Source organism: Pseudophryne corroboree (genome assembly GCF_028390025.1).
Source record: "Pseudophryne corroboree isolate aPseCor3 chromosome 3 unlocalized genomic scaffold, aPseCor3.hap2 SUPER_3_unloc_24, whole genome shotgun sequence".
NCBI lineage: Eukaryota > Metazoa > Chordata > Amphibia > Anura > Myobatrachidae > Pseudophryne > Pseudophryne corroboree.
In genome coordinates this window covers 1,413,007-1,438,991 of record NW_026967513.1, presented here as the reverse complement: position 1 = coordinate 1,438,991, position 25,985 = coordinate 1,413,007, and the positions used below count along the sequence as shown (strand labels likewise).

Genomic DNA, 25,985 nt, shown 5'->3' with positions numbered 1-25,985 from the left:
AGCGGGGCCTGTGCCACCTGTATTACGGGAACATTGGGGTCTGCGCCACCTGTATTACGGTAAACGGGATCTGCGCCACCTGTATTACGGTAACGTCAGGGTCTGCACCACTTGTATTACGGTAACGGCGGGGTCTGCTCCACCTGTATTACGGTAACGGCGGGGTCTGCTCCACCTGTATTACAGTAATGGCGGGGTCTGCGCCACATGTATTACGGTAATAGGACACTAGAGTGTCAGACACCTGTATTACGGTAACGGCGGGGTCTGCGACACCTGTATTACGGTAACGGCGGGGTCTGCACCACCTGTATTACAGTAATAGGACACTAGAGTGTCAGCCACCTGTACAGGGATAATGCCGCACCAGAGGCTGCTCCAGCTGCACTATAACAAGGCACCAGAGGCTGCTCCCCCTGTAGTACAGAACCTGACACCAGAGCTGCTCAGCCTATAGAATAATAATAATAATATCATTACCTGCTGCCAGACACAGCAATGGCTGCTCTCTGCTCCTGCTGCCTTGTGGGAATGATAGAAGGAAGGCGGAGCTCACACCAGGGGAAAATGGCCGCCGCTCCTGACGTCACTACACGGCCAGGGAACCTATTGCTGCTGCAGCTGCTGCCGAGCTGGTCTACAAGAAAATGGCCGCCGGCCTCCTGCACTGAGGACATGTGCGGTAATACTGATTACAGAAGGCGGAGTTGAGGGCGGGGCATGGGAGGGGCCAGACGCTAGGAAGCAGCCTGTGCCAATCATTCCCTACTTCCGGCCTGAGCGGTCCACCTTACTTCCGGTCACTGCATTCCGTTCCACACACAGGAAGATCAGGTGATGGTTGGTTCTAAATCGCGGTTCTAGCATCTACCATCAGGTAATGGCGTCAGGGGGAGCAGCCTGTAGTGTCCTGTTATTATTATTATTATTATACAGGGGGAGCAGTCTATGGTTTCCTGTTATTATTATAATACAGAGGGAGTGGTCTGTGAGGTCCTGCTATTATTATTATTATTATACAGGAGGAGCAGCCTGTGGTGTCCTATTATACAGTGGGAGCAGTCGATGTTGTCCTGTTGATGTTGTTATACAGGAGGAGCAGCCTGTGGTGGCCTTTTATTATTGTTATACAGGGAGAGCGGCCTGTGGTGTCCTGTTGTTGTTGTTATTATTATACAAAAGGAGCAGCCTTTGGTGTCATGTCGTTGTTATTATTATTATACAGGGGGAGCAGCCTTTGGTGTCATGTCGTTGTTATTATTATTATATAGGGGGAGCAGCCTTTGGTGTCATGTCATTATTAATATACAGGAGGAGCGGCCTCTGGTTTCCTGTTATTATTGTTTTACAGGGGAGCGGTCTGTGGTGTCCTGTTGTTGTTATTATTTAGGAGGAGGAGCCTGTGGTGTCCAGTTGTTATTGTTATTTTTATACAGCAGGAGCAGCCTGTAGTATCCTGTTGTTGTTATTATTATACAGGAATAGTGGCCTGTGGTGTCTTATTATTATTATTATTATTATTATTATTATTATTATTATTATTATACAAGAGGAGCAGCCTGTGGTGTCCTGTTGTTGTTGTTATACAAGGGGAGCGGCTTGTGGTGTCTTTATTATTATTATTATTATTATTATTATAATAATAATAATACAGGAATAGCGGCGTGTGGTGTGTTGTTGTTGTTTGTTGTTGTTATTATTTACGAGGAGCAACCTGTGGTGTCCTATTATTATTTTAACGGATGAGCGGCCTGTGGTGGTTATTATACTGAGGGAGCAGCCTGTGGTGTCCTGTTGTTGTTATTATATAGGAGGAGCAGCCTGTAGTGTCCTATTATTATTATAACGGATGAGCAGCCTGTGGTGGTTATTATACTGAGGGAGCCGCCTGCGGTGTCCTGTTATTGTTATCATTATTATTATTATTATTATACAAGAGGAGCAGCCTATGGTGTCCTGGTATTATTTTTATACAGGAGGAATAGCCTGTGATGTTCTGTTAATAATATTATACACGGGGAGTAGCCAGTGGTGTCTGGTTGTTATTATTTTACAGGGGTAGCAGCCTGTTGTGTCCTGTTACTATTGTTGTACAGGGGGAGCAGCCTGTGGTGTCCTGTTTTTATTATTATACACGGGGATCAGCCTGTGGTTTCCTGTTATTATTATCATACAGGAGGAGTGGCCTGTGGTTTCCTGTTATTGTTTTACAGGGGGAGCGGTGTGTGGTGTCCTGTTGTTGTTATTATTATACAGCAGGAGCAGCCTGTTGTTGTTGTTGTTGTTGTTGTTGTTATTATTATTATTCAGGGATGTTGGCCTGTGGTGTCCTGATATTATTATTATAAAAGAGGAGCGGCCTGTGGTGTCCTATTGTTGTTGTTACTATTATTATTATACAGGGGGAGCGGCCTGTGGTGTCCTATTATTATACAGGAATATCAGCCTGTGGTGTCCTATTATTATTATAATGGATGAACAGACTGTGGTGTTCTGTAATTATTATACAGGAAGAGCAGCCTGTGGTGTTGTGTTATTATACTGATGGAGCGGCCTGCAGTGTACTGTTATTGTTATTATTATACAAGAGGAGCAGCCTGTGGTGTCCTGGTATTATTTTTATACAGGAGGAATAGCCTGTGATGTTCTGTTAATATTATTATACACGGGGAGTAGCCTGTGGTGTCTGATTGTTATTATTTTACAGGGGTAGCAGCCTGTTGTGTCCTGTTACTATTATTGTACAGGGGGAGCAGCCTGTATTCTGTTAATATTATTGTACAGGGGGAGCAACCTGTGGTGTCCTGTTATTATTGTTATACAGGGGGGGGGGGTGGCCTGTGGTGTCCTGTTGTTTTTGTTGTTGTTATTATACTAAAGTAGCGGCCTGTGATGTCTTGTTGTTATTATTATTGTACAGGAGGAGCAGCCTGTGGTATCCTGTTGTTATACAGGGGAGCAGCCTGTGGTGCACTGTTATTATTATTATACAGGGGGAGCAGCCTGTGGTGTCCTGTTGTTGAAATTATTATTATACAGGGGGAGCAGCCTGTGGTGTACTATTATTATTATTATTATACAGGGGAAGTGGCCTGTGTTCTGTTGTTGTTGTTGTTGTTGTTGTTGTTATTATACAAGTGGAGCAGCCTGTGGTGTCCTATTATTATTATTATACAGCGGGAGCAGCCTGTGGTGTCCTGTTATTTTCATTATACAGGGGGAGCTACCTGTGGTGTCCTGTTGTTATACAGGGGAGCAGCCTGTGGTGCACTGTTATTATTATTATACAGGGGGAGCAGCCTGTGGTGTCCTGTTGTTGAAATTATTATTATACAGGGGGAGCAGCCTGTGGTGTACTATTATTATTATTATTATACAGGGGAAGTGGCCTGTGTTCTGTTGTTGTTGTTGTTATACAAGTGGAGCAGCCTGTGGTGTCCTATTATTATTATTATACAGCGGGAGCAGCCTGTGGTGTCCTGTTATTTTCATTATACAGGGGGAGCTACCTGTGGTGTGCTGTTGTTGTTGTTGTTGTTGTTGTTGTTATTGTTGTTATTATTATTATACAGCGGGAGCAGTCTATGTTGTCCTGTTATTATTATTATACAGGAGGAGCAGTCTGGGGTTTCCTGTTATTGTTTTACAGGTGGAGCGGCCTGTACTGTACTGTTGTTGTTATAATTATACAGGGATAGTGGCGAGTGGTGTACTGTTATTAATATTATACAGACGGAGCTGCCTGTGGTGTCCCGTTACTATTATTATACAGTGTGAGCTATCTGTTGTGTCCTGTTATTATTATACAGGGGGAGCTGCCTGTTGTTGTTGTTGTTATTATTTAGGAGCAACAGCCTTTGGTGTCCTGTAATTATTATTCAGGAAGAGCAGCCTTAAGTATCGTGTTATTATACAAAGAGAGCGGCCTGTGGTGTCCTGTTGTTATTATTTTTATACTGTGACGGACTGTGGCCATGCCAGCGTCACGTTGCGTATTTTTTGGCCAGCCTGGTCCTGCGCTTCAGGAGTGAGTGGCAGAATGCCAGAGATAACTGTATTTTATCCTGTATAACACCCAACTGTTATTCGTATCTGAGCTGTATACCCCATACTACTGTATGCAGTGGACATATGTATTTAGGTGATTGTCCCTTTTCTTTATATGCTTGTGACTCTCAGTGAATATCTTTCTAGCCCTGATTTGCTCTCTACACAATGCCTATGAAATGTATATGTGTTATTGTATTGTATTGCACTAATGGGGGTCAGTGCTTGGTGTCAGGTGGGTGCCCAGCCAGGTAAACGGTCAGAGACATCTGGCTATGTGAGGTATAGGAAGTGCAGGGCTGACCCCCCTCTGTCACAGCCCCCACCCCACCCCCTTCACAGGAAGCATCACTTAGCTGAGGAGGCTGTGACATCACAAATGACTATACAGGGTTAACTTCCACTCAGGTTATGGCCAGAGGGCAGCCAACCTTTCTATCTCCATAAATAGTGCCCATTGTTCTGGATGGCCTTCCAGTAGACTCAGAGACTCCAAAGCCACAGGGGGCCACCTGGTGTCCCTAGACACTTTTACATATGAGGATTGAAAATTCCTCCAATCAGGACACTCTGCCGCATCACCAGGTGAGCAAAGCATCATGGGAGTTTAGGAGGTTTCAAAAGGGCCCGCAGAGAGATGGGGAGGGGATTCTGACTAAGGAAACGCAGGCTGTTGCCAGGAGTCGAGAGATCCTGTCAGCCCATTTGTCTGGAGACCTGGCTTTGTGGAGAGGGTCCCGTCTACAGTTAAGCGTTAGCTCCATCGGGAGCTGTCCCAGGTGTGTGACTGGTGTGCCGGGTGACTGGTCAGCACACCCTACCTCTGCATGGTAGAGGACCATCAGGCCATGCGGCCGGGATCAGCAAACCAGTATCCGTAAGGAGTCGCCAAACGCAAGTATTCCCTGAGGTGGCTAGTGACTGTGTAGGGGCAGGAGTTGTTGCTTTGTGTGGTTCTTTTCTCTTATATAATCTTAATCGTAATCATTATTAATGCTACCTATATATATTGTACAAAGTGTGTTACGGATTTTCCTGTATAATTAGTGTGTATGAAACTAAAGGTGCCATTGTACCTTGCTATTGCGTTCTTACTGTGTGATCTGGGAACTCGGTAGTGACCCTGGGGCGCCGTGTAGAACTGTAAACGCTGCCTTTCTCAAGGCAGAGATGAGCGATAGGCGGGAATAATGCACACATGAACCCGGGCTCCTCACATATACAAGGGGAGCAGCCTGCAGTGTCCTGTTGTTGTTATTGTTATTATTATTATACAGGAGAAGCAACCTGTGGTGTCCTGTTAATATTATTATACAGGAGAAGCAGCCTGTGGTGTCCTGTTATTATACACGGGGAGCAGCCAGTAGTGTCCTATTATTATTATTATTATTATTATTATTATTATTATTATACAGAGGGATCGGCCTGTAGTGTCCTGTTGTTATTATTATACAGGGGGAGCATCCTGTAATGTAATTTTATTATTACTATAAAGGAGAGCAGAATGGGGTGTCCTGTTGTTATTAGTGCTGTACAGGGGGGGGGGGGGGGGCAGTTTTTTTTTTTGTACGGTTATTATTATACAGGGACAGCAGCTTGTGGAGTCCTGGTATTATTATTATACATTGGGACTGGTGGTAATGTCCTACAATACAGGAGGAATGGTCTGAGGTGTCCTGCTTTTAAAGACAAGTTATTATTTGTATACTGGGTGCAGCCATTAGTGTCACTATTATTATTAATTTATTATGTAATTGTAGGGATTGAAAATATTGCTAAAATTCTAGATTATATTAAAGCAGAGACCATAATATCCCTGGCATGTGTAACATGATAATTGGAGCATTATGAAGCAAATGTATATCCGACTCCTGGGAGTGTCACTGTGACATCACTTATCTCTATAGTAATAATACAGGGACATGACTGGGGAGGTGAGGGGATCTGTGGGTGTCACAGTGACGTCACTTATCTCTATAGTAATAATACAGGGATATGACTAGGAAGGTGAGGGAATCTGGGAGTGTCACAGTGACATCACTAATATCTACAATAATATTACAGGGACATGACTGGAGAGGTGAGGGATCTCGGAGCATTTACATTAATATTCATGTCTCCTCCATTTTGCAGGTTAACACAGTAGTGAAGAAGACTTCTGGTGAGTGTGAGACACCCAGCAGCCATCACATTGTGTGTAGGACTGAGCAGGACCCAGAGCCCCATCACGGTGCCTCCATCTCAGTCACTGACACATGAGAGACACAATGATCAGAAGATCCTGGAACTCACCAACAAGATCATTCAGCTGCTGACTGGAAAGGTGACTGCTGGGAATGGAACATTATACAGTAACACCAGGGAATGTGTCTGGGTGATGACTGGAGAGGTGACTGCTGGGAATGGGACATTATACAGTAACACCAAGGGACGTGCCTGAGTGATGACTGGAGAGGTGACTGCTGGGAATGGGGCATTATACAGTTACACCAGGGGACGTGTCTGGGTGATGACGAGAGGTGACTGCTGGGAATGGGGCATTATACAGTAACACCAGGGGATGTGTCTGGGTGATGACGAGAGGTGACTGCTGGGAATGGGGCATTATACAGTAACACCAGGGGATGTGTCTGGGTGATGACTGGAGAGGTGACTGCTGGGAATGGGGCATTATACAGTAACACCAGGGGACGTGTCCGGGTGATTACTGGAAAGGTAACTGCTGGGAATGGGACATTATACAGTAACACCAGGGAATGTGTCTGGGTGATAACTGGAGAGGTGACTGCTGGGAATGGGACATTATAGAGTAACACCAGGGAATGTGTCTGGGTGTTGACTGGAAATGTGACTGCTGGGAATGGGGCATTATACAGTAACACCAGGGAATGTGTCTGGGTGATGACTGGAGAGGTGGCTGCTGGGAATGGGACATTATACAGTAACACCAGGGGATGTGTCTGGGTGATGACTGGAGAGGTGACTGCTGGGAATGGGGCATTATACAGTAACACCAGGGAATGTGTCTGGGTGATGACTGGAGAGGTGACTGCTGGGAATGGGGCATTATACAGTAACACCAGGGGATGTGTCTGGGTGATGACTGGAGAGGTGACTGCTGGGAATGGGGCATTATACAGTAACACCAGGGGATGTATCTGGGTGATGACTGGAGAGGTGACTGCTGGGAATGGGAAATTATACAGTAACACCAGGGGATGTGTCTGGGTGATGACTGGAGAGGTGACTGCTGGGAATGGGGCATTATACAGTAACACCAGGGGATGTGTCTGGGTAATGACTGGAGAGGTGACTGCTGGGAATGGGGCATTATACAGGAACACCGGGGGATGTGTCTGGGTGATGACTGGAGAGGTGACTGCTGGGAATGGGACATTATACAGTAACACCAGGAGATGTGTCTGGTGATAACTGGAGAGGTGACTGCTGGGAATGGGGCATTATACAGTAACACCAGGGGATGTGTCTGGGTGATGATTGGAGAGGTGACTGCTGGGAATGGGGCATTATACAGTAACACCAGGGAATGTGTCTGGGTGATGACTGGAGAGGTGACTGCTGGGAATGGGGCATTATACAGTAACACCAGGGGATGTGTCTGGGTGATGACTGGAGAGGTGACTGCTGGGAATGGGGCATTATACAGTAACACCAGGGGATGTATCTGGGTGATGACTGGAGAGGTGACTGCTGGGAATGGGAAATTATACAGTAACACCAGGGGATGTGTCTGGGTGATGACTGGAGAGGTGACTGCTGGGAATGGGGCATTATACAGTAACACCAGGGGATGTGTCTGGGTAATGACTGGGGAAGAAGAGGTGACTGCTGGGAATGGGGGCATTATACAGTAACACCGGGGGATGTGTCTGGGTGATGACTGGAGAGGTGACTGCTGGGAATGGGACATTATACAGTAACACCAGGAGATGTGTCTGGTGATAACTGGAGAGGTGACTGCTGGGAATGGGGCATTATACAGTAACACCAGGGGATGTGTCTGGGTGATGATTGGAGAGGTGACTGCTGGGAATGGGGCATTATACAGTAACACCAGGGGACGTGTCTGGGGGAGGACTGGAGAGGTGACTGCTGGGAATGGGACATTATACAGTAACACCAGGAGATGTGTCTGGTGATAACTGGAGAGGTGACTGCTGGGAATGGGGCATTATACAGTAACACCAGGGGACGTGTCTGGGGGATGACTGTATCACTGTGTGTGTCAGGTTCCTATAAGGTGTCAGGATGTCACTGTCTATGTCTCCATGCAGGAGGAGGAGTATATAGAGGAACACAGGGGTCTGTACAAGGACGTGATGATGGAGAATAACCGGCCCCTCACATCACTGGGTAAGAGGAGACTGTCATGTATTGTACAGGGGAGAGCAGGTATGGGGCCCCCTATATACACACATCATCTGATAATCACATATATACACTGTATTCAGTCACTGTGTGTCTCCTACAGATGGGCCCAGTAACAGAGATACCCCAGAGAGATGTCCCCGTCCTCTGTATTCCCAGGACTGTACAGAGGAGAATCACAGGATCCCACAGGAGGATCAGGTAGGTGGGATTTAGGGTCTCACCAATATACCAAAGTCACTGTCACTATATGATCTGTAGAGAAGCTGTGTGTTTTATACATTGATATTACACTATCCTGAAATCAGACATTATTAATGTATATTGTTTTGTGGGCTATTTAGGATGACTGTCTGACTGATATAAAGGCAGAAGATATAGAGGGAGAAGAAGAGACGTATGTGACTGATATAAAGGCAGAAGATATAGAGAGAGAAGAAGAGACGTATGTGACTGATTTGAAGGCAGAAGATATAGAGGGAGAAGAAGAGACGTATGTGACTGATATAAAGGCAGAAGATATAGAGGGAGAAGAAGAGACGTATGTGACTGATATGAAGGCAGAAGATATAGAGGGAGAAGAAGAGACGTATGTGACTGATATGAAGGCAGAAGATATAGAGGGAGAAGAAGAGATGTATGTGACTGATATGAGGGGAGAAGAAGAGACGTATGTGACTGATATGAAGGGAGAAGAAGAGACGTATGTGACTGATATAAAGGCAGAAGATATAGAGGGAGAAGAAGAGACGTATGTGACTGATATAAAGGCAGAAGATATAGATGGAGAAGATGAGACGTATGTGACTGATATGAAGGCAGAAGATATAGAGGAAGAAGAGGAGACGTATGTGACTGATATAAAGGCAGAAGATATAGAAGGAGAAGAGATGTATGTGACTGATATGAAGGCAGAAGATATAGAGGGAGAAGAAGAGACGTATGTGACTGATATAAAGGCAGAAGATATAGAGGGAGAAGAAGAGACGTATGTGACTGATATAAAGGCAGAAGATATAGATGGAGAAGAAGAGACGCATGTGAGGAGTTATCAGCAGTGTAAGGAGGAGGAGATCCCTACAGATATCAGCACAGGTGAGTAATAAACACTTATTACAGAAGTCACATATTCTCATTGCTCAGTCACTACAGCAATCTCTTATACTACACCCTCCTCTGTCAGTACAGACTAATGATGGAAATGTATCTGCCCAGTGGTGTAGTCTAGGACCATCAGCCCTGTTCTCAGTTGGGTGTTTATAACACAAGGGGCGATATTCAATTGTAATATCGCGCCCGATCTCACGTCTACAGTGACAGGAGTTTGCGGGGCAATATTGAATTGTCCCCCATTTTTGGTCATATCGCGCCCATAGCAGCCTGGATTAGCTTTGTAAAGCTACTTAACCCAACTAACATCATGGGCGCAATCACAAAAAGTTTTGCGCATTTCAGCTCACCTCCCCCGGGGGGGGAAGGGGTGATCTGAAATGCTAATATTGCGTCTGTCGGCAGCAACATTTGTATCGGGTGTTTTCTGTTAAAGGCGTTTTCTTCTTTAGGGTCCATAGTGATCCACAGTCCTTACATCGGGGTGTAGGTGGTAGGAGACGACCGGGCATCACACAGTTGAGCTTTTATTTCCCAGGATGCCCTGGACCTCCTCCCCATGTACCCCGCCCCTGGCTAGTGGGCAGTTTTAGTGTTGGTGCTGGCAGAAGCCGGAGCACCGGTCACACAGCGGAGAGGAATGAATGAGCAGCGCTGGGAGTCTCTCTGAGCGTCGCCGCTGCTGCTCCAACAATCCCCCGCTGGTGCCGCAACGTCAGTGAGGCTAAGAGACTGATGATTCCGGCGTGGTTACTTCCTGATCGCCGCGCTAGTACAGCATCCAGGGCCCCGGACTGCAACCGGAGGACAGGTAAGGCATTCTCCGGCACGTGGGACCCACAATACATGCAGTCCGTGCTTCTGCAGGCTCTAATGTGATCCCTGGCTGCTGCTACGGGTTACACTAGACCACCAGGCATGTGTATATATATGGTTCTGGGAGAGGACCTACCTCCCCTGGCTGACATCACTATATATATATATATATCAGCCAGGGGAGGTAGGTCCTCTCCCAGAACCAGATTCCACAGCTGGGATTCCCTCTCGGCTGCCCCTACCCCACATGCTTCCCTTATAAGAGTCTCTTGAGTGACATTCCAATGGGAATGAGTGTGATGCCAGGCTCTGGGAATGCTGGGTTCTGTCTCCAGAAGTGGCCAGGTTATACATGCACTAGTCCTACCTACCACTGTGCTGCGAGGAGATGACGTCAGTGCCCATTGTAATTGTTATGTACTTGTATTGTGTGTGACTGGTGCTAGCTCTGCTGTGTGACTGCATTGTATCTATCCCTTACATGTGAGTGCAGGTGTTCCGGGCAGTGTGACTGCATTGTATCTATCCCTTACATGTGAGTGCAGGTGTTCCGGGCAGTGTGACTGCATTGTATCTATCCCTTACATGTGAGTGCAGGTGTTCCGGGCTGTGTGACTGCATTGTATCTATCCCTTACATGTGAGTACAGGTGTTCCGGGCTGTGTGACTGCATTGTATCTGTCCCTTACATGTGAGTACAGGTGTTCCGGGCTGTGTGACTGCATTGTATCTGTCCCTTACATGTGAGTGCAGGTGTTCCGGGCTGTGTGACTGCATTGTATCTATCCCTTACATGGGAGTGCAGGTGTTCCGGGCTGTGTGACTGCATTGTATCTATCCCTTACATGTGGGTGCAGGTGTTCCGGGCTGTGTGACTGCATTGTATCTATCCCTTACATGTGAGTGCAGGTGTTCCGGGCTGTGTGACTGCATTGTATCTGTCCCTTACATGTGAGTGCAGGTGTTCCGGGCTGTGTGACTGCATTGTATCTGTCCCTTACATGTGAGTACAGGTGTTCCGGGCTGTGTGACTGCATTGTATCTATCCCTTACATGTGACTGCAGGTGTTCCGGGCTGTGTGACTGCATTGTATCTATCCCTTACATGTGAGTACAGGTGTTCCGGGCTGTGTGACTGCATTGTATCTGTCCCTTACATGTGAGTACAGGTGTTCCGGGCTGTGTGACTGCATTGTATCTGTCCCTTACATGTGAGTACAGGTGTTCCGGGCTGTGTGACTGCATTGTATCTGTCCCTTACATGTGAGTACAGGTGTTCCGGGCTGTGTGACTGCATTGTATCTGTCCCTTACATGTGAGTGCAGGTGTTCCGGGCTGTGTGACTGCATTGTATCTGTCCCTTACATGTGAGTGCAGGTGTTCCGGGCTGTGTGACTGCATTGTATCTGTCCCTTACATGTGAGTACAGGTGTTCCGGGCTGTGTGACTGCATTGTATCTGTCCCTTACATGTGAGTACAGGTGTTCCGGGCTGTGTGACTGCATTGTATCTGTCCCTTACATGTGAGTGCAGGTGTTCCGGGCTGTGTGACTGCATTGTATCTATCCCTTACATGTGAGTGCGGGTGTTCCGGGCTGTGTGACTGCATTGTATCTATCCCTTACATGTGAGTGCGGGTGTTCCGGGCTGTGTGACTGCATTGTATCTGTCCCTTACATGTGAGTGCGGGTGTTCCGGGCTGTGTGACTGCATTGTATCTGTCCCTTACATGTGAGTACAGGTGTTCCGGGCTGTGTGACTGCATTGTATCTGTCCCTTACATGTGAGTACAGGTGTTCCGGGCTGTGTGACTGCATTGTATCTATCCCTTACATGTGAGTGCAGGTGTTCCGGGCTGTGTGACTGCATTGTATCTATCCCTTACATGTGAGTGCAGGTGTTCCGGGCTGTGTGACTGCATTGTATCTGTCCCTTACATGTGAGTACAGGTGTTCCGGGCTGTGTGACTGCATGTGTCGGGCTGTGTGACTGCATTGTATCTATCCCTTACATGTGAGTACAGGTGTTCCGGTCTGTGTGATTGCATTGTATCTATCCCTTACATGTGAGTGCAGGTGTTCCGGGCTGTGTGACTGCATTGTATCTATCCCTTACATGTGAGTGCAGGTGTTCCGGGCTGTGTGACTACATTGTATCTGTCCCTTACATGTGACTGCAGGTGTTCCGGGCTGTGTGACTGCATTGTATCTATCCCTTACATGTGACTGCAGGTGTTCCGCGCTGTGTAACTGCATTGTATCTATCCCTTACATGTGAGTACAGGTGTTCCGGGCTGTGTGACTGCATTGTATCTGTCCCTTACATGTGAGTGCAGGTGTTCCGGGCTGTGTGACTGCATTGTATCTGTCCCTTACATGTGAGTGCAGGTGTTCCGGGCTGTGTGACTGCATTGTATCTATCCCTTACATGTGAGTGCAGGTGTTACGGGCTGTGTGACTGCATTGTATCTATCCCTTACATGTGAGTGCAGGTGTTCCGGGCTGTGTGACTGCATTGTATCTATCCCTTACATGTGAGTGCAGGTGTTCCGGGCTGTGTGACTGCATTGTATCTATCTCTTACATGTGAGAGCAGGTGTTCCGGGCTGTGTGACTGCATTGTATCTATCCCTTACATGTGAGTGCAGGTGTTCCGGGCTGTGTGACTGCATTGTATCTATCTCTTACATGTGAGTGCAGGTGTTCCGGGCTGTGTGACTGCATTGTATCTATCCCTTACATGTGAGTGCAGGTGTTCCGGGCTGTGTGACTGCATTGTATCTATCCCTTACATGTGAGTACGGGTGTTCCGGGCTGTGGTTCCTCACAATGACTGTGTGATTTGTGAAGGCAGTCACATTTGCAGTTGCTAGAGCTGGACATTGTGTGTGCTTAGCTTCTGGTCTTCCAAAGTGTAAGAAATAGGATATAACACCTGTGCTGGTTCCATGTAAGGCCTGTGCGGCAGCATTATCTCCACAGGACCTTGTGCAGGACCATTTGTGTGTTACATGCTATGTGCCAAACCTACAACGGCTGCTCCAACCAGGTCCTGCGCAGGAACCACCCTGGGTGGCTTCTTTTGCACAGGTGGAGCGATTGGTGCCTCCTGCTTTGCTGCCTAATGTGGGGTTTCTGCAGCAATTGCCCCATGCATTGCATTCCCCGGGGTATTCTCCATGGATGAACTTATTGACCTACTCAGACCACACGTCGGCCACCTCTCAGCAGTTGTTGCAGCAGACCGTCCTCAGATGAGTATGGCACATAAGCGCTCTCTGTTATCCTTACAGTCTACACAGTGGTCAGACTCTGGAGTCCTCAGAGGAAGAGTTGGACACCTCTCTCTCTCTCTCTCTCTCTCTCTCTCTCTCTCTCTCTCTCTCTCTCTCTCTCTCTCTCTCTCTCTCTCTCTCTCTCTCTCTCTCTCTCTCTCTCTCTCTCTCTCTCTCTCTCTCTCTCTCTCTCTCTGTCTGTTATCCTTACAGTCTACACAGTGGTCAGACTCTGGAGTCCTCAGAGGAAGAGTTGGGCACCTCTCTCTCTCTGGCTCTTTGTCGGGTGAGGAGGATCATCTTTAAGCGTCAGAAGGTGGTTAAGGCTGAGTTCCCTCACTGAGTATCATGCTGAACTCCTTCAGGAAGCTTGGAATGCTCCTAGTAAGAAGGTCCTGGTGCCTAAGAGCATCTCGTTACCCTTTACCACAAGGAGAGTATGCTAAATGGGAAATTCCCCCTCGTGTGGATGTTCACGTGGCACGCCTGGTGCACTCCTCCACATTAATTAGGCTGATGCACTAAAGGACAGTCTGAAGTTAGATGGTTCCATAGACCAGCTGTCTCTTATTGCTAACCTCAAGTAATCAGCCCGATATATAGAAGAGGCATCCTGGGATACGAGTCTGTTGGCTTCCAGGGCCTCGACTACTTCAGTGGTAGCTCGCTGTGTGCAGAATTGGATAATATTGTGTCTACACTGTCAGCTTCTAAATCTGCTTTTTTGCCATCAGCATCTAACCCGAAGGCTGGGACGTCTTTCTTTTGGAATTTTCGGTTTTAAGGCAAAGGTTAGAGGACAGACTAGCATTAGTTTTGAATCCTAGAGTTCGAATCATGTCTATACTAATATTTAAAAGTTTTCCCTCTCGGTCCGATTTTTTATGCAGAGGTGATCTATATAAATAGATATCTTTTTTCCCCTTTGATTAAACTTCTCTTTACCTAAAACGGCACCACTAGTACATATACGGATAACAATATTTGTCCAGTGAACCTTGTGATAAATGTCTGCCATTCATTATAGGTGAAGCTAGCAGGTGATCTAATTTGTTGTGAATCAATACACCTGTCATGACACCTGAACTGAAACCATTATTTTCAATGGCTTACTATCTACTACAATATAAAGTATAACCATATTAAACCTACACCTTTCTCTGACATCAACAAGTCAATTATAAATGTATCTTTTTTTAGTCATTTCTGGCAACTATATATAATGTTATGTGTTAGTACATGAGAGCCTTCGTTTCTTGCATCTTTATTGTTTTTAACATTGCTGATGACATTCACCTGTCCACACTAATCAACTCAGCCTTTAAATACCGGATGACCTAGGAGGCAGGTATCTACCTTTGAGAAAGTCACGTGAACGTGACGAAACGCGTCAGGACCCGCCCCTATCCACACTCAGCTCAGGTGAAATCTTCCAGGTGCTCCTTGGTCCCCGCTGCACTCTCCGTCTACAGCATCCGACATCAGCGGCTTCAGCGCACACGCCGCCACGACCGGGTTGTGAGAGAGACGGTCTCTTCCTTTCCGCTGCACAGCGTATATGGGCATTGCAGGACATTGAAGCCGAGGACGCTCGGCTCTTACCAGCCCATTTTGGAAAGGTATTGAATATCAATTTCAACTGAGGGACATGTAACCTATTAGGATTCCATCAGCACACCTGGTACCTATCAATTATCTAACAAGTGGAACTCGGAACTTTTCACCCCAAAAAGCTGAGTTATTACAACATACCACCAGTTCATGTCTAGTGAATGTTCTTTTATATATATATATATATAATATATATATATATATATATATATATATATATATATATATATAATTCACCGGTTATTTGATAATTATTCTTTTTATATGTTTTATTAATAAACATTGTTATTTTTTACTTTGGCTCTCTGTACATTATGTTTCGTTCCTGATATTCAGCGCAGCCGCTTGTTCTTTTTCCACATCTGTCTTTCACCTGGTGGCTATAGATGTCACACTAGGACAAAAGACATCCTGTTTTGGATTCTGGATTGGGTGGTCCTCACATCTTCAAGGTCGGTGGACTCCAGACGAAAGTTACTTGCCAATCAACGTCCTGGAACTTCGGGCAGTCTACAGGTGCTTTCTTTCAGGCTCAGGATCTCCTCCAAGGCAGGCCTGTTCAGATTCAGTCCGACAATGTCACTGCAGTTGCCTATCTAAACCACCAAGGGGGCACTCTCAGCCATCTGGCTATGGCAAACGTGGAGTGCACGCTCCAGTGGGCCGAAACTCTCCTTCCAGCCATCTCAGCTGTGTTTCTGCCAGGAATCCTCAACTGGGGAGCAGATTCCTCAGTCGGCAGGATGTCCACAGCGGCGAATGGTCTCTGCACCCTGAAGTGTTCCAGAACCTGGTAAACAGATGGGGTCTGCCGGATGTAGACCTGATGGACTCGCGTCACAATCACAAGGTCCCAATCTATAGATCCGGGACCGGAGATCCGCAGGCAGCATTCGTGGACATTTTAGCAGTACGGTGGACCTTCCTTTAGGGATACCTGTTTTCTCCAGTATCGCTGTTACCCAGATTTCTTTGCAAGTTTAAACGGGAAGGAGGCTCCATTATACTGATTACTCCCATATGGCCCAGGCACCATTGGTCCACCGATCTGCAAAATCTATCCATAGACATGCCATTCCTACTGCCACAGCGAGCAGACTTGTTGTCTCGGGGTCCCTGTCTGCATCGGAACCTGGCTCGACTGTCTTTGACGGCTTTGCTCTTGAGTCATCAGTTTTTAGAGCGAAGGGGTTCTCGGATGCAGTGATGTAGACAATCTGCGTCTTCAACCCGCATCTATTATCAGATTTGACATGCTTATTTTCAGTGGTGTGCGCCTAGGCACTATGACCCTCCTACCTTTTAAGGGTCTCCCGGCTTCTGGCCTTTCTACAAGCAGGGTTAGACCTTGGTCTTTGCCTAGCATTCCTGAAAGTACAAGTTTCTGCACTATCCGTGTGGTTTCAATGACCGGTCGCTCCGCTACAAGATGGGCGTACCTTTTTTCAAGGAATACTCCATATCCAGCCTCACTTTGTACATCCAGTAGCCCCTGGGATTTATCCCTTGTCCTGCAAGCTCTTAAGACTTCCCCATTTGAGCCTTTAGAGTCAGTGGACCTTAAGTGGTTGTCTGTAAAGGTGTTATATCTCCTGGCTATTGCCTCTACGAGAAGGGGGTCTGATTTAGGAGTGCTTTCCTGTCCTTCGTTTCTGATCTTCCATTAAGATAGGGCAGTTCTCCAGACCAAGGTGGGTCACCTTCCTAAGTTGGTGTCTAAGTTTCATCTAAATACAGAGATATTGGTTCCAGCCTTTTAGTCCTGTTATTGGTGAGGCCTTATTGGATGCGGTTCGTGCACTAAGTATTTACGTAGAACGTACCAGAGTGATCAGGAAAACGGATTCTCTATTTGTCCTGTATGGATTCTATAAGCAAGGTTGGCCAGCTAGTAAACAAACGCTGTCCAGGTGGTTTGCATGACTATTGCAGAGGCTTACATTCGAGCTGATCTTCCTGTTCCGGTCTCTGCTCATTTGATATGTTCAGCAGGTCCCTCATGGGTGGCTCTCTGAGGTGCTACTGCTGAACAACTCTGCAAGGCAGCTACGTTGTCTTCGATTAACATGTTCCTGAGGTTTTTATGCCTTTTGATACCTTTACCTCTCAGGAAGCTTCCTTAGGGCGTTGGATTCTCCTGTCTACTCAGGAGTGTCCCCACCCTTAGGGGAAACTGCTTTAGGACATCCCCAATGTAAGGACTGTGGATCACTATGGATCCTGATGAAGAAAACAAGAGTTATGTTAGACTTACCATGGTGAACTCTTTTTCTTTAAGGTCCATAGGATCCAGAGGGTGCCCACCAAGACACACCTGTCTTGGGGAAATACTTTTCTCTTACGTCCTAGAGGATGCTGGGGTCCACATTAGTACCATGGGGGTATAGATGGGTCCACTAGGAGCCATGGGCATTTTAAGAAATTAATAGTGTGGGCTGGCTCCTCCCTCTATGCCCCTCCTACCGGACTCAGTTTAGAAAATGTGCCTGGAGGAGCCGGTCACGCTTTGGAGAGCTCCTGAAGAGTTTTCCATTTTTTAATGTAATGTTTGTATTTCTCAGTCAGGTCTGTTTAGGCAGCAAACTGACTTCTTCGTGGCACTTAGGGGGGAGAACGGCCCAACTTCATAGAGAGTTAATGGTCCCGTTTCTCAGCTGACAGGACCCTGAGCTCCTGAGGGAGCCATTCGCAAGCCACACCACGGCACAGCGTACCCTCCCGCAGCACACCACCACCCCCTAACAGAGCCTGAAGACAGAAGAGTGGTGAGTACAGCGCCGGCGTCCCGGGTTAGCAGGTCACTGGTAGGAATGGCGGCACAAGGGTAGGAGCCCAGCTCTGCATGCTGGGAGGCTCAGAAGGACACACGCTGCGGCGAGGGCCGCACTGAGACTCCTATAATGTCCACACTGGCCACACTATGCTAACAGGGATTTTAATCACTTGGTTAGACATTTAATTCCTTAGGCCAGTATAAAAAATGTGGGAAATTACAGGAGGCGGGGCTTCACTCAGAGCGGATCCTACAGCTCTCCAGCACCATTTTCCCTCTGCAGCTCATACAGGAAGCATTCACAGAGAAGCGCTGCTCCTCCACAAGGACTCCAGGTCTCCTCAGCGGTACCAGGGGGTCTTAGTGAAAGGGGGGGGGGGTGTAAGTTTATAAAACTCTACTAAAGTGCTTGTTATTGCGACCCAGCTCAGTTTAACTTTGCTAAAGGGGCGCTGTGTGGCTGGCTCTGATTTCTGAGGACCCTGCCTACATATACTGTGTTTCACCTGGTGTGTGTGTGTGTGTGTATCCCTTTCACAATCATGTCCATGGGCAGTGTCTCTTGTACTGCAGAATGTCTCTCATCCCCTGAGGACTCACTACCATGCACCCAAGATAGTGCTCCCTCTCAAGCTAGTGGGGCTGAACCCGCATGGTTGGCTTCCATTAAAGGGATGATTTCTAATATTTGCACTAAGCTATCTCATAATGAAAGGGAGACACAATTCTTAAGGCAGTCTATGGATGACCTGATCAACAAAGACCACTCTTAAATCTATATACTTGTCTGCTGGGGTAGCCCAGAGACCCAATATTGCTTGCGCATGGATCTAGAGCAATTTCAAGATGGTCTGATAATCTAATTAATTGAAGATTTAGATTCACTAACCAGGGATGACATTAACTCCTACAGCACATCCAAGATGCTGCTAACTTTATGGTGGAGGCCATAAAAGAAATTGGTTTACTCAACGCATGCACCACTGCCATGGTAGTGTCAGCATGCAGGGGCTTGTGGCTACGCTAGTGGACTGCGGATGCGGATTCCAGAAAAGGCGTGGAGAGCCTACCATTCACGGGCGAGGCTCTGTTTGGAGATGAACTAGATACTTGGATATCTAAGGCCACTGCGGGTAAGTCTACATACCTTCCTTCCTCAGTGACCCCTGCTAGCAAAACCTACTCTGCCCCGACTTGGCAGTCCTTTCGGACAGCTAAATTTAAAAACAAGTCCAAGGGTTCTTCTATAGCATTCAGAGGCGGTAAAGGTAAACCCAGAAAAGCCGCAGCTGCAGGTTCTCAGGAACAGACCTCTGGTTCTGCTTCCTCAAAGTCTTGAGCATGACAGTGGACCACACTTCCTGGAAGACAGGCAGGTGGGAGCCCGGATACGTTATTTCAGTCACATCTGGGCAACATCATGCCTAGGTGAAAGATCTTATCGCACAGGGATACAGACTGGAATTTTTCAAGAACTCCCACCTCCCAGATTCTTCATATCAGCTTCTCCAGAAGCAAGTTTGACCTTTACAGGCAGCAATTCAAAAACTGGTACAGGGGGGCGTGGCCTGACCTGCATCCTGAGTAGTTGTGCCCTGCATGAGCTCTTGCCGGCCCTGCTACTAAAGAGCATACACCTCAGACCCTCACCCCTGGTTTTCCCCTCTGACGAGTGCCCAACACGCCCAGGGCTCGGGGAGGCTAGAGAGGTGCCCCCTGGCACTGTTTTAAGGTTGAGGCCTACGCTCCGTCCCGAAGCCGGGACCTCGAGTTTGGGGCCTTCCCCGGGCGTGTGCTCCAGGACCGGAACGCAGCCGCACCGGAACCCCTGGCGTCTCCTATATACCTGCAACCTGGCTGATTCAGGGCCCCTCTCCTCCCCCAGACCATCGGGGACGGCGGCGAGGATCAAGCTCCCGCTCCCCGCCCTCCGGAGCCGCGGCTGCGGCCTCCTTGTCCCTGCACCCAGCCCGGCGGCGGCCATCTTGCTACACCCGGCCCGCCGGCCGACTGCACTCCTCTGCCCCCACGGGCCTGACCTGCTCCCCCTGAGACCTCCTGCCACATAAATACCCCCTCGTGGGGAAAAAGGGGGGTCTGTTGCTCCTTTTGAAGCACCCGGGAGTTGAGGCCTACATCAGCATCGGGATTCGGGGCCTAAATTAACTACACACCCCCGCCTGCCGAGCCCTGCCAGTGTGGAGGCCTGTTAATAGCCACTTATCCCCCCTGCAGATGTGGATGGACTGGCTTCTTCTTTTTGCTCTCTCCTCATATCCCTTGACCCTGCACAGCACCGTGAGAATATCCCAGGAGGGGTGAGTGTTTGCCCTGGGGAGCACTGTCTGCCCGACCCCTGTGACACTGTGCTGCTGACTGTTGTCTGAGTATCTGGCTCCCTCTCTCCCTTGCTCGCTGGATACTTACCTTTGGGCTCTTCTGGAGGCTGACAGCCGGATGCCGGGCCCCTGGTGATGCCGTTCTTCTGATGTAGTCCAGACCCTTTACACACCACCACCTTTGACCTCTATGATTACCTAACCTGTCACCATATATTCTCCGGGATCCATCGCTTCAGAATGCCGCTGAAAAAGGTTTTCGTCTCGGAAAGCGACTCCTGCCCCTCCTACTGCACGGAAGTCCCCTATAGTCACCTCTGCGTCAGACCCTCCCTGCAGTCCTGCTTCTGTCCCGGGGTTCGACCCGGAATCCGACGCCCCTCTCACGGTCAAAGCTCTGTACCAGGCTCTATCAGCATTTAAAACAGAGCTGACTCAAGATCTCACAGCGGCTGTCCGAGAGGTTAAGACAGAATTGCATGCTATAGGGGAACGCACAGACCATCTGGAACGGAAAGTCGAGGAATTGGTCTCGTCTCACAACGACCTCATAGCGGCACATGATTAACAGCAGAATGACCTGGAGGCGTTTAAACTCAAGATTGCGGATATCGAGGACAGATCTCTGCGCAATAATATCAAGATCCGAGGCATTCCCGACTCCGTGCAAAATTCCGAGCTGGAAGATTACGCCACCTCGTTATTTAGGAAGCTCTTGCCCAGGGCTGATCCCAGGGAGCTGCTTATAGACAGGATCCATAGACTACCTGAACCACGCTCGTTGCCCCCCTCGCTCCCGCGAGATACGCTCATGAGTGCACTTCTTCACGACTAAAGAACGCATCCTAAAGGCGGCAAGAGACTCCGACTCTGATGCGCTTGGTGGGTTAGAACTCTTTCCGGATTTTTCGACTTTGGCTAAAAGACGATCGTTTATCCCTGTTACACTAGCGCTTCGTGACCACGAGATTAATTACCGATGGGGTTTTCCGATAAAGCTCATCATCTCATATGAAAATAAATCCTACACAGTTGCCTCATTGGAAGCAGGAGTCAAGCTGCTATCTGAGTGGGATATCCCTGTCGCGAAGCCGCCTGGATCCAAGAAACAGTCAACCCTTCAATCGGAGTGGCTCGTCGCCTGAAGTCGTCAATGTAAACCTGGACTTTGAATATGGACGTTATGCTGTACGGTTCTAGCGGATAGGTCTTAACTATTGGTCTAGACGCGGCCACGTGAGTCACCCTCTTAGTAGTTGTAATGCTGGAGTCCCGGCTCCGTCCTCATGGTTTAGTTCATTAGTCCATGCGCATATGTTCTCTGTTGTCCTTACATGGCCGGTAGGCATACTTGTATTTGTATATGTTGTTGTTTTTTTTCCCTTTCTCCTTATTTAGGTCATAGGTGGTGGTGGCGTCAGGCCACATGTGTCCGTCCCCCCCCCCCCCCCCGTCCCCCCCCCCCCCGCTAATGTACTGCTGCATTTTCTGCTTACCTTGCAATAGTTATACTGACCCGATGCACTGGGTCGTTTTGGTTTGTTCTTACCCTTTCTTCCCTTATTTCCTCCCTCCCCACCCCCCTTCACAACACTCTAACTGTGAGACAAAACCATTTCTTACATGTATACAGAAATATCTCACCACTTATGGCGTGCTTTAGACCGTCCCGATGCTCCAGGTGCTGTCCATGAACGCTAAGGGGTTAAATTCCCCTAATAAACGAAGGTTAGCATTGGACTATTTTGCTAGGCACAAGGCAGATGTTATTGCGCTGCAGGAGACGCACTTTTCGTCCTTGGCGCCCCCTACGTTTAAAGACCACAGGTTCCCTATCGGTTATTTTGCAAACGGCCCTTTTAAGAGGAATGGTGTAGCCATATTGTTTAAAAACTCTGTCTCCTTCACTTTACACTCCCAGGTTGCCGATAAAAATGGCCGCTATCTTATCTTGAGTGGCCTTTTAAATGACAAACCGGTTACCCTGGTTTCAGCTTATGCCCCTAACTCAAACCAAGTGGCCTTTTTACGTAAACTATGTTTAGTTATCCAGAGGAACCGTACAGGCTCGCTCCTACTCATGGGGGACTTCAATCTGGTCCTTGACCCTAGGTTGGACAGGTCTCCCAGGCCCTCCCCTTCCCCATTAGCCTCCTCTAACGCCCCATGCTTAGCCTTCCGCAATCTCCTGGCTGAATTTGACATCTACGATATTTGGCGAGTGCAAAACCCTACGGGCCGTGAGTACACATACTATTCTCCCGTTCACAACTCCTATTCCCGCATTGATTTTTTGTTTTCTGATAAATGGACCCTCCAATTTACTAGATTCGCGGATTACCTTCCAATAACCTGGTCAGATCATGCCCCACTGTTTCTTAAATGGGATCTTAATAGTCAGGATGCCCCGCCCCGACCTTGGCGACTCTTCCCTCACCTACTGGCCAACCCCATCTCTAAAAAAAATTATAGTAGACAGCATCATATCCTACTTGTAATTTAATTCTCCTGCGGACACGTCCACTCTGAACTTCTGGTGCGCGCTGAAAGCCGTTGCTAGAGGGGCGGCGATACAGGCAGGAGCCCACCTTAAGAAACTACATCAGCAACGCTTGAATGATTTGGAGCGGAAATTAAGGAACTGGAGGAGAAAAACCAAGTTCGACCCTCGAGATCCCTCCAGAAAGAGTTAGCTGATATTAGGTCCCAGCTTCAGACGTTGCTTATGGTGCGTACCCCGGCCTCGTTAAACAGGATGCGTCAAAAATTTTACCTGACGGGGAATAGACCGGGAAAACTGCTTGCTCGTAAGCCTAGAGCGCAACAAGCTAGGAATAGGATTAAGCTTATTATATCCCCAACAGGCGCCAAAATATCTAACCCTTCGGAGATATCAAATCAGTTTGCTGGCTTCTATTCCCAACTTTATAATCTCTCGACTGACCCTTCTACCCCGCAGCCCACTCTTCCCTCTGTCAACTCCTTCCTTGCTGACTTAAAACTTCCTTCCATTACCGATGACCAATTAGAAGTACTGAATTCCACCTGGTCCACCACGGACACGTTAAGGGCGATTAAATCCCTCCCTAAAGATAAGGCCCCAGGCCCAGACGGCTTTATAAATGATTTTTATGCTTCACTCCAGGACCTCCTGGCTCCCTCCCTGGTAACAGTTTATAATGAAATCACTTCTCAGGGCACTCTCCCAACGGAGATGCTGGAGGCTCGTATTGTCACGATCCCCAAACCAGGTAAGGACTTGACTTCTTGCCAAAACTACCGCCCCATCGCGTTGTTAAACGGAGACATTAAAATATATGCTAAATTAATAGCTCACCAACTGAACGCCCTCCTTCCCTCCTTGATACGCCCTGATCAAGTTGGATTCATCCCCGGTCGACAAGCGTCTGATTATACCCGTAGGTTATTTAACCTCGTAGACTCCATAGCCCGTGATTAGGGCCTCCTCCTGTTATCCTTAGATGCGGAGAAGGCTTTCGACCGCATAAACTGGACCTACATACGGGAAGTATTATTGAAATTTGGCTTCCGCGTGTATGTATAAGTATACAAAATGTCTCTCCTATGTATTTACTGATCCCCCTTCCCCCCCCTCTCCTTTTCTTTCTGTACCCCTGTTGTGCATAACAAAAAAAAAATCTGAATAAAAATTATTGATGTAAAAACAAAAAAAAAAAAACTGGTACAGACTCAGTTCATTGTGCCAGTTCCACGTCACCTACAAAACAAGTGTTCTGATTCCAAACTGTTTGTAGTGCCAAAACCGGACGGTTCGGTGTGACCCATTTTAATCCTAAAGTCTCTGAACCCATATTTAAACGTGTTCAAATTCAAGATGGAATCTCTGAGAGCGGTGATCTCAGGTTTGGAGGATGGGGAATTCCTGATGTCTCTGGACATCAAGGATGCGTAACTTCATGTCCCGATTTGGCCGCCTCATCAGGCTTATCTCAGGTTTGTGTTACAGGACTGCCACTACCAGTTCCATGCCCTGCCATTTGGACTCTCCACAGGTATTCACCAAGGTGATGGCAGAGTTGATGTTGCTCCTCCACTTGCGGGGAGTGAACGGAGGCGTCCGTTCCTGGGAATGATACTGGATAGAGGCGCGGAGGGTATTCATCTCAATGCAAAAGGCATTGGTGATCCTGTCGAGGGTACGTCCCGTAGGTTCTACGACCTACCCGGATTTCGGTGCACCTGTGCATTCGCCTCTTGGGGAAGATGGTGGCCTCTTACTGATCTCTGCAATATGAAATGTTTCACGCAAGGCCCTTCCAGCTGGATCTGTTGGACAAATGGTCCAGATCGCATCTCCACATGCACCAGAGGATACGTCTGTCGCCAAGAGCCAGGATTTCTCTTCTGTGGTGGCTTCAGACTTCTCACCTAGCCAAAGGCCGAAGGTTCGGGATTCAAAATTGGATTCTGCTACCCACAGACGCAAGCCTCAGTTGTTGGGGAGCAGTCACCCAAAGGGAACAGTTCCAAGGAAAATGGTCAAGTCAAGAATCGATTCTTCCGATCAACATTCTGTAACTCAGGGCCGTATACAACGCCTCCCACCCCATATTCTTCAAGATCAGGCCATACAAGTTCAGTCGGACAATGTGACGGCAGCAGCATACATAAACCGACAAGGCGGAACGAAAAACAGAGCTGCAATGTCGGAGGTAAAAAGGATTCTCCTCTGGGCATAAAGACGTGGTGGCGTTGTTGGCAATCTTCATTCCGGGAGTGGACAACTGGGAAGCAAACTCCCTCTGCAGACACGACCTCCATCCAGGAGAGTGGGGCCTTCACCCGCAGGTGTTCGGGTCCCTGGCACGTCGGTGGGGACTTCCCCAAATCGACATGAGGGCCTCTCGTCTCAACAAGAAGCTCAAGTGATATTGTTCCAGGTCGAGAGACCCGCAATCAGTGGCGGCGGACTCTCTGGTGACTCCATGGGTCTACCAGATGGTCTACGTGTTTCCACCACTTCCGTTAATCCCAAGGATTCTCAAAAAAAATAAAAAGGGAAAAGGTTCAAGCAATTCTTATTGCTCTGTACTGGCCAAGAAGGGCCTGATACGCGGATCTACTGGAGTTGCTCCTGGAGGACCTGTGGCCTCCTCCTCTTTGAGAGGATCTTCTGCAACAGGGGCCGTTAGTCTATCAAGACTTACCGTGGCTAAGTTTGACGGCATGGAGGTTGAGAGTCAAATTCTAGCCCAGAAAGGGATTCCGGATAAGGTTATTCCAACCGTGATCCAAGCCAGAAAGGGGGTAACGTCTAAACATTACCACCGTATTTGGAAGAAATAAGTCTTAGTGTGAGAACAGGAAAATTCCTGCGACGGAATTTAAGCTGGGACAGTTTCTCCTTTTTCTGCAGGCAGGAGTGGATGTGGGCCTCCGTTTGGGCTCCTTGAAAGTTCAGATTTCGGCCTTGTCCATTTTCTTCCAGAAGCAATTGGTGTCTCTTCCTGAGGTTCAGACTTTTTTGAAGGGTGTTCTGCACATCCAACTGCCCTTTGGGCCTCCATTGGCACCTTGGGATCTCAACGTGGTGTTTGCAGTTCTTCCAATCGGATTGGTTTGAGCATTTACAGGCAGTGGACGT

The 25,985-nt window shown here is 47.9% G+C and overlaps 1 protein-coding gene across 2 annotated transcripts in view; it reads left to right on the top strand.

Moving 5' to 3' along the window:
- Positions 1-784: 784 nt before the first annotated feature.
- The window catches only part of LOC134983784 (zinc finger protein ZFP2-like), a 40,603-nt gene continuing 15,402 nt past the window's right edge, over positions 785-25,985 (top strand). For both annotated transcript variants that reach the window (XM_063949420.1, XM_063949419.1), the window contains exons 1-5: positions 785-877; positions 6,181-6,370; positions 8,343-8,421; positions 8,540-8,637; positions 8,781-9,531. In XM_063949420.1, the coding sequence (XP_063805490.1) occupies positions 8,388-8,421; positions 8,540-8,637; positions 8,781-9,531 (883 nt within the window). In that variant the 5' untranslated portion in view covers positions 785-877; positions 6,181-6,370; positions 8,343-8,387. The remainder of the gene's footprint in view (positions 878-6,180; positions 6,371-8,342; positions 8,422-8,539; positions 8,638-8,780; positions 9,532-25,985) is intronic.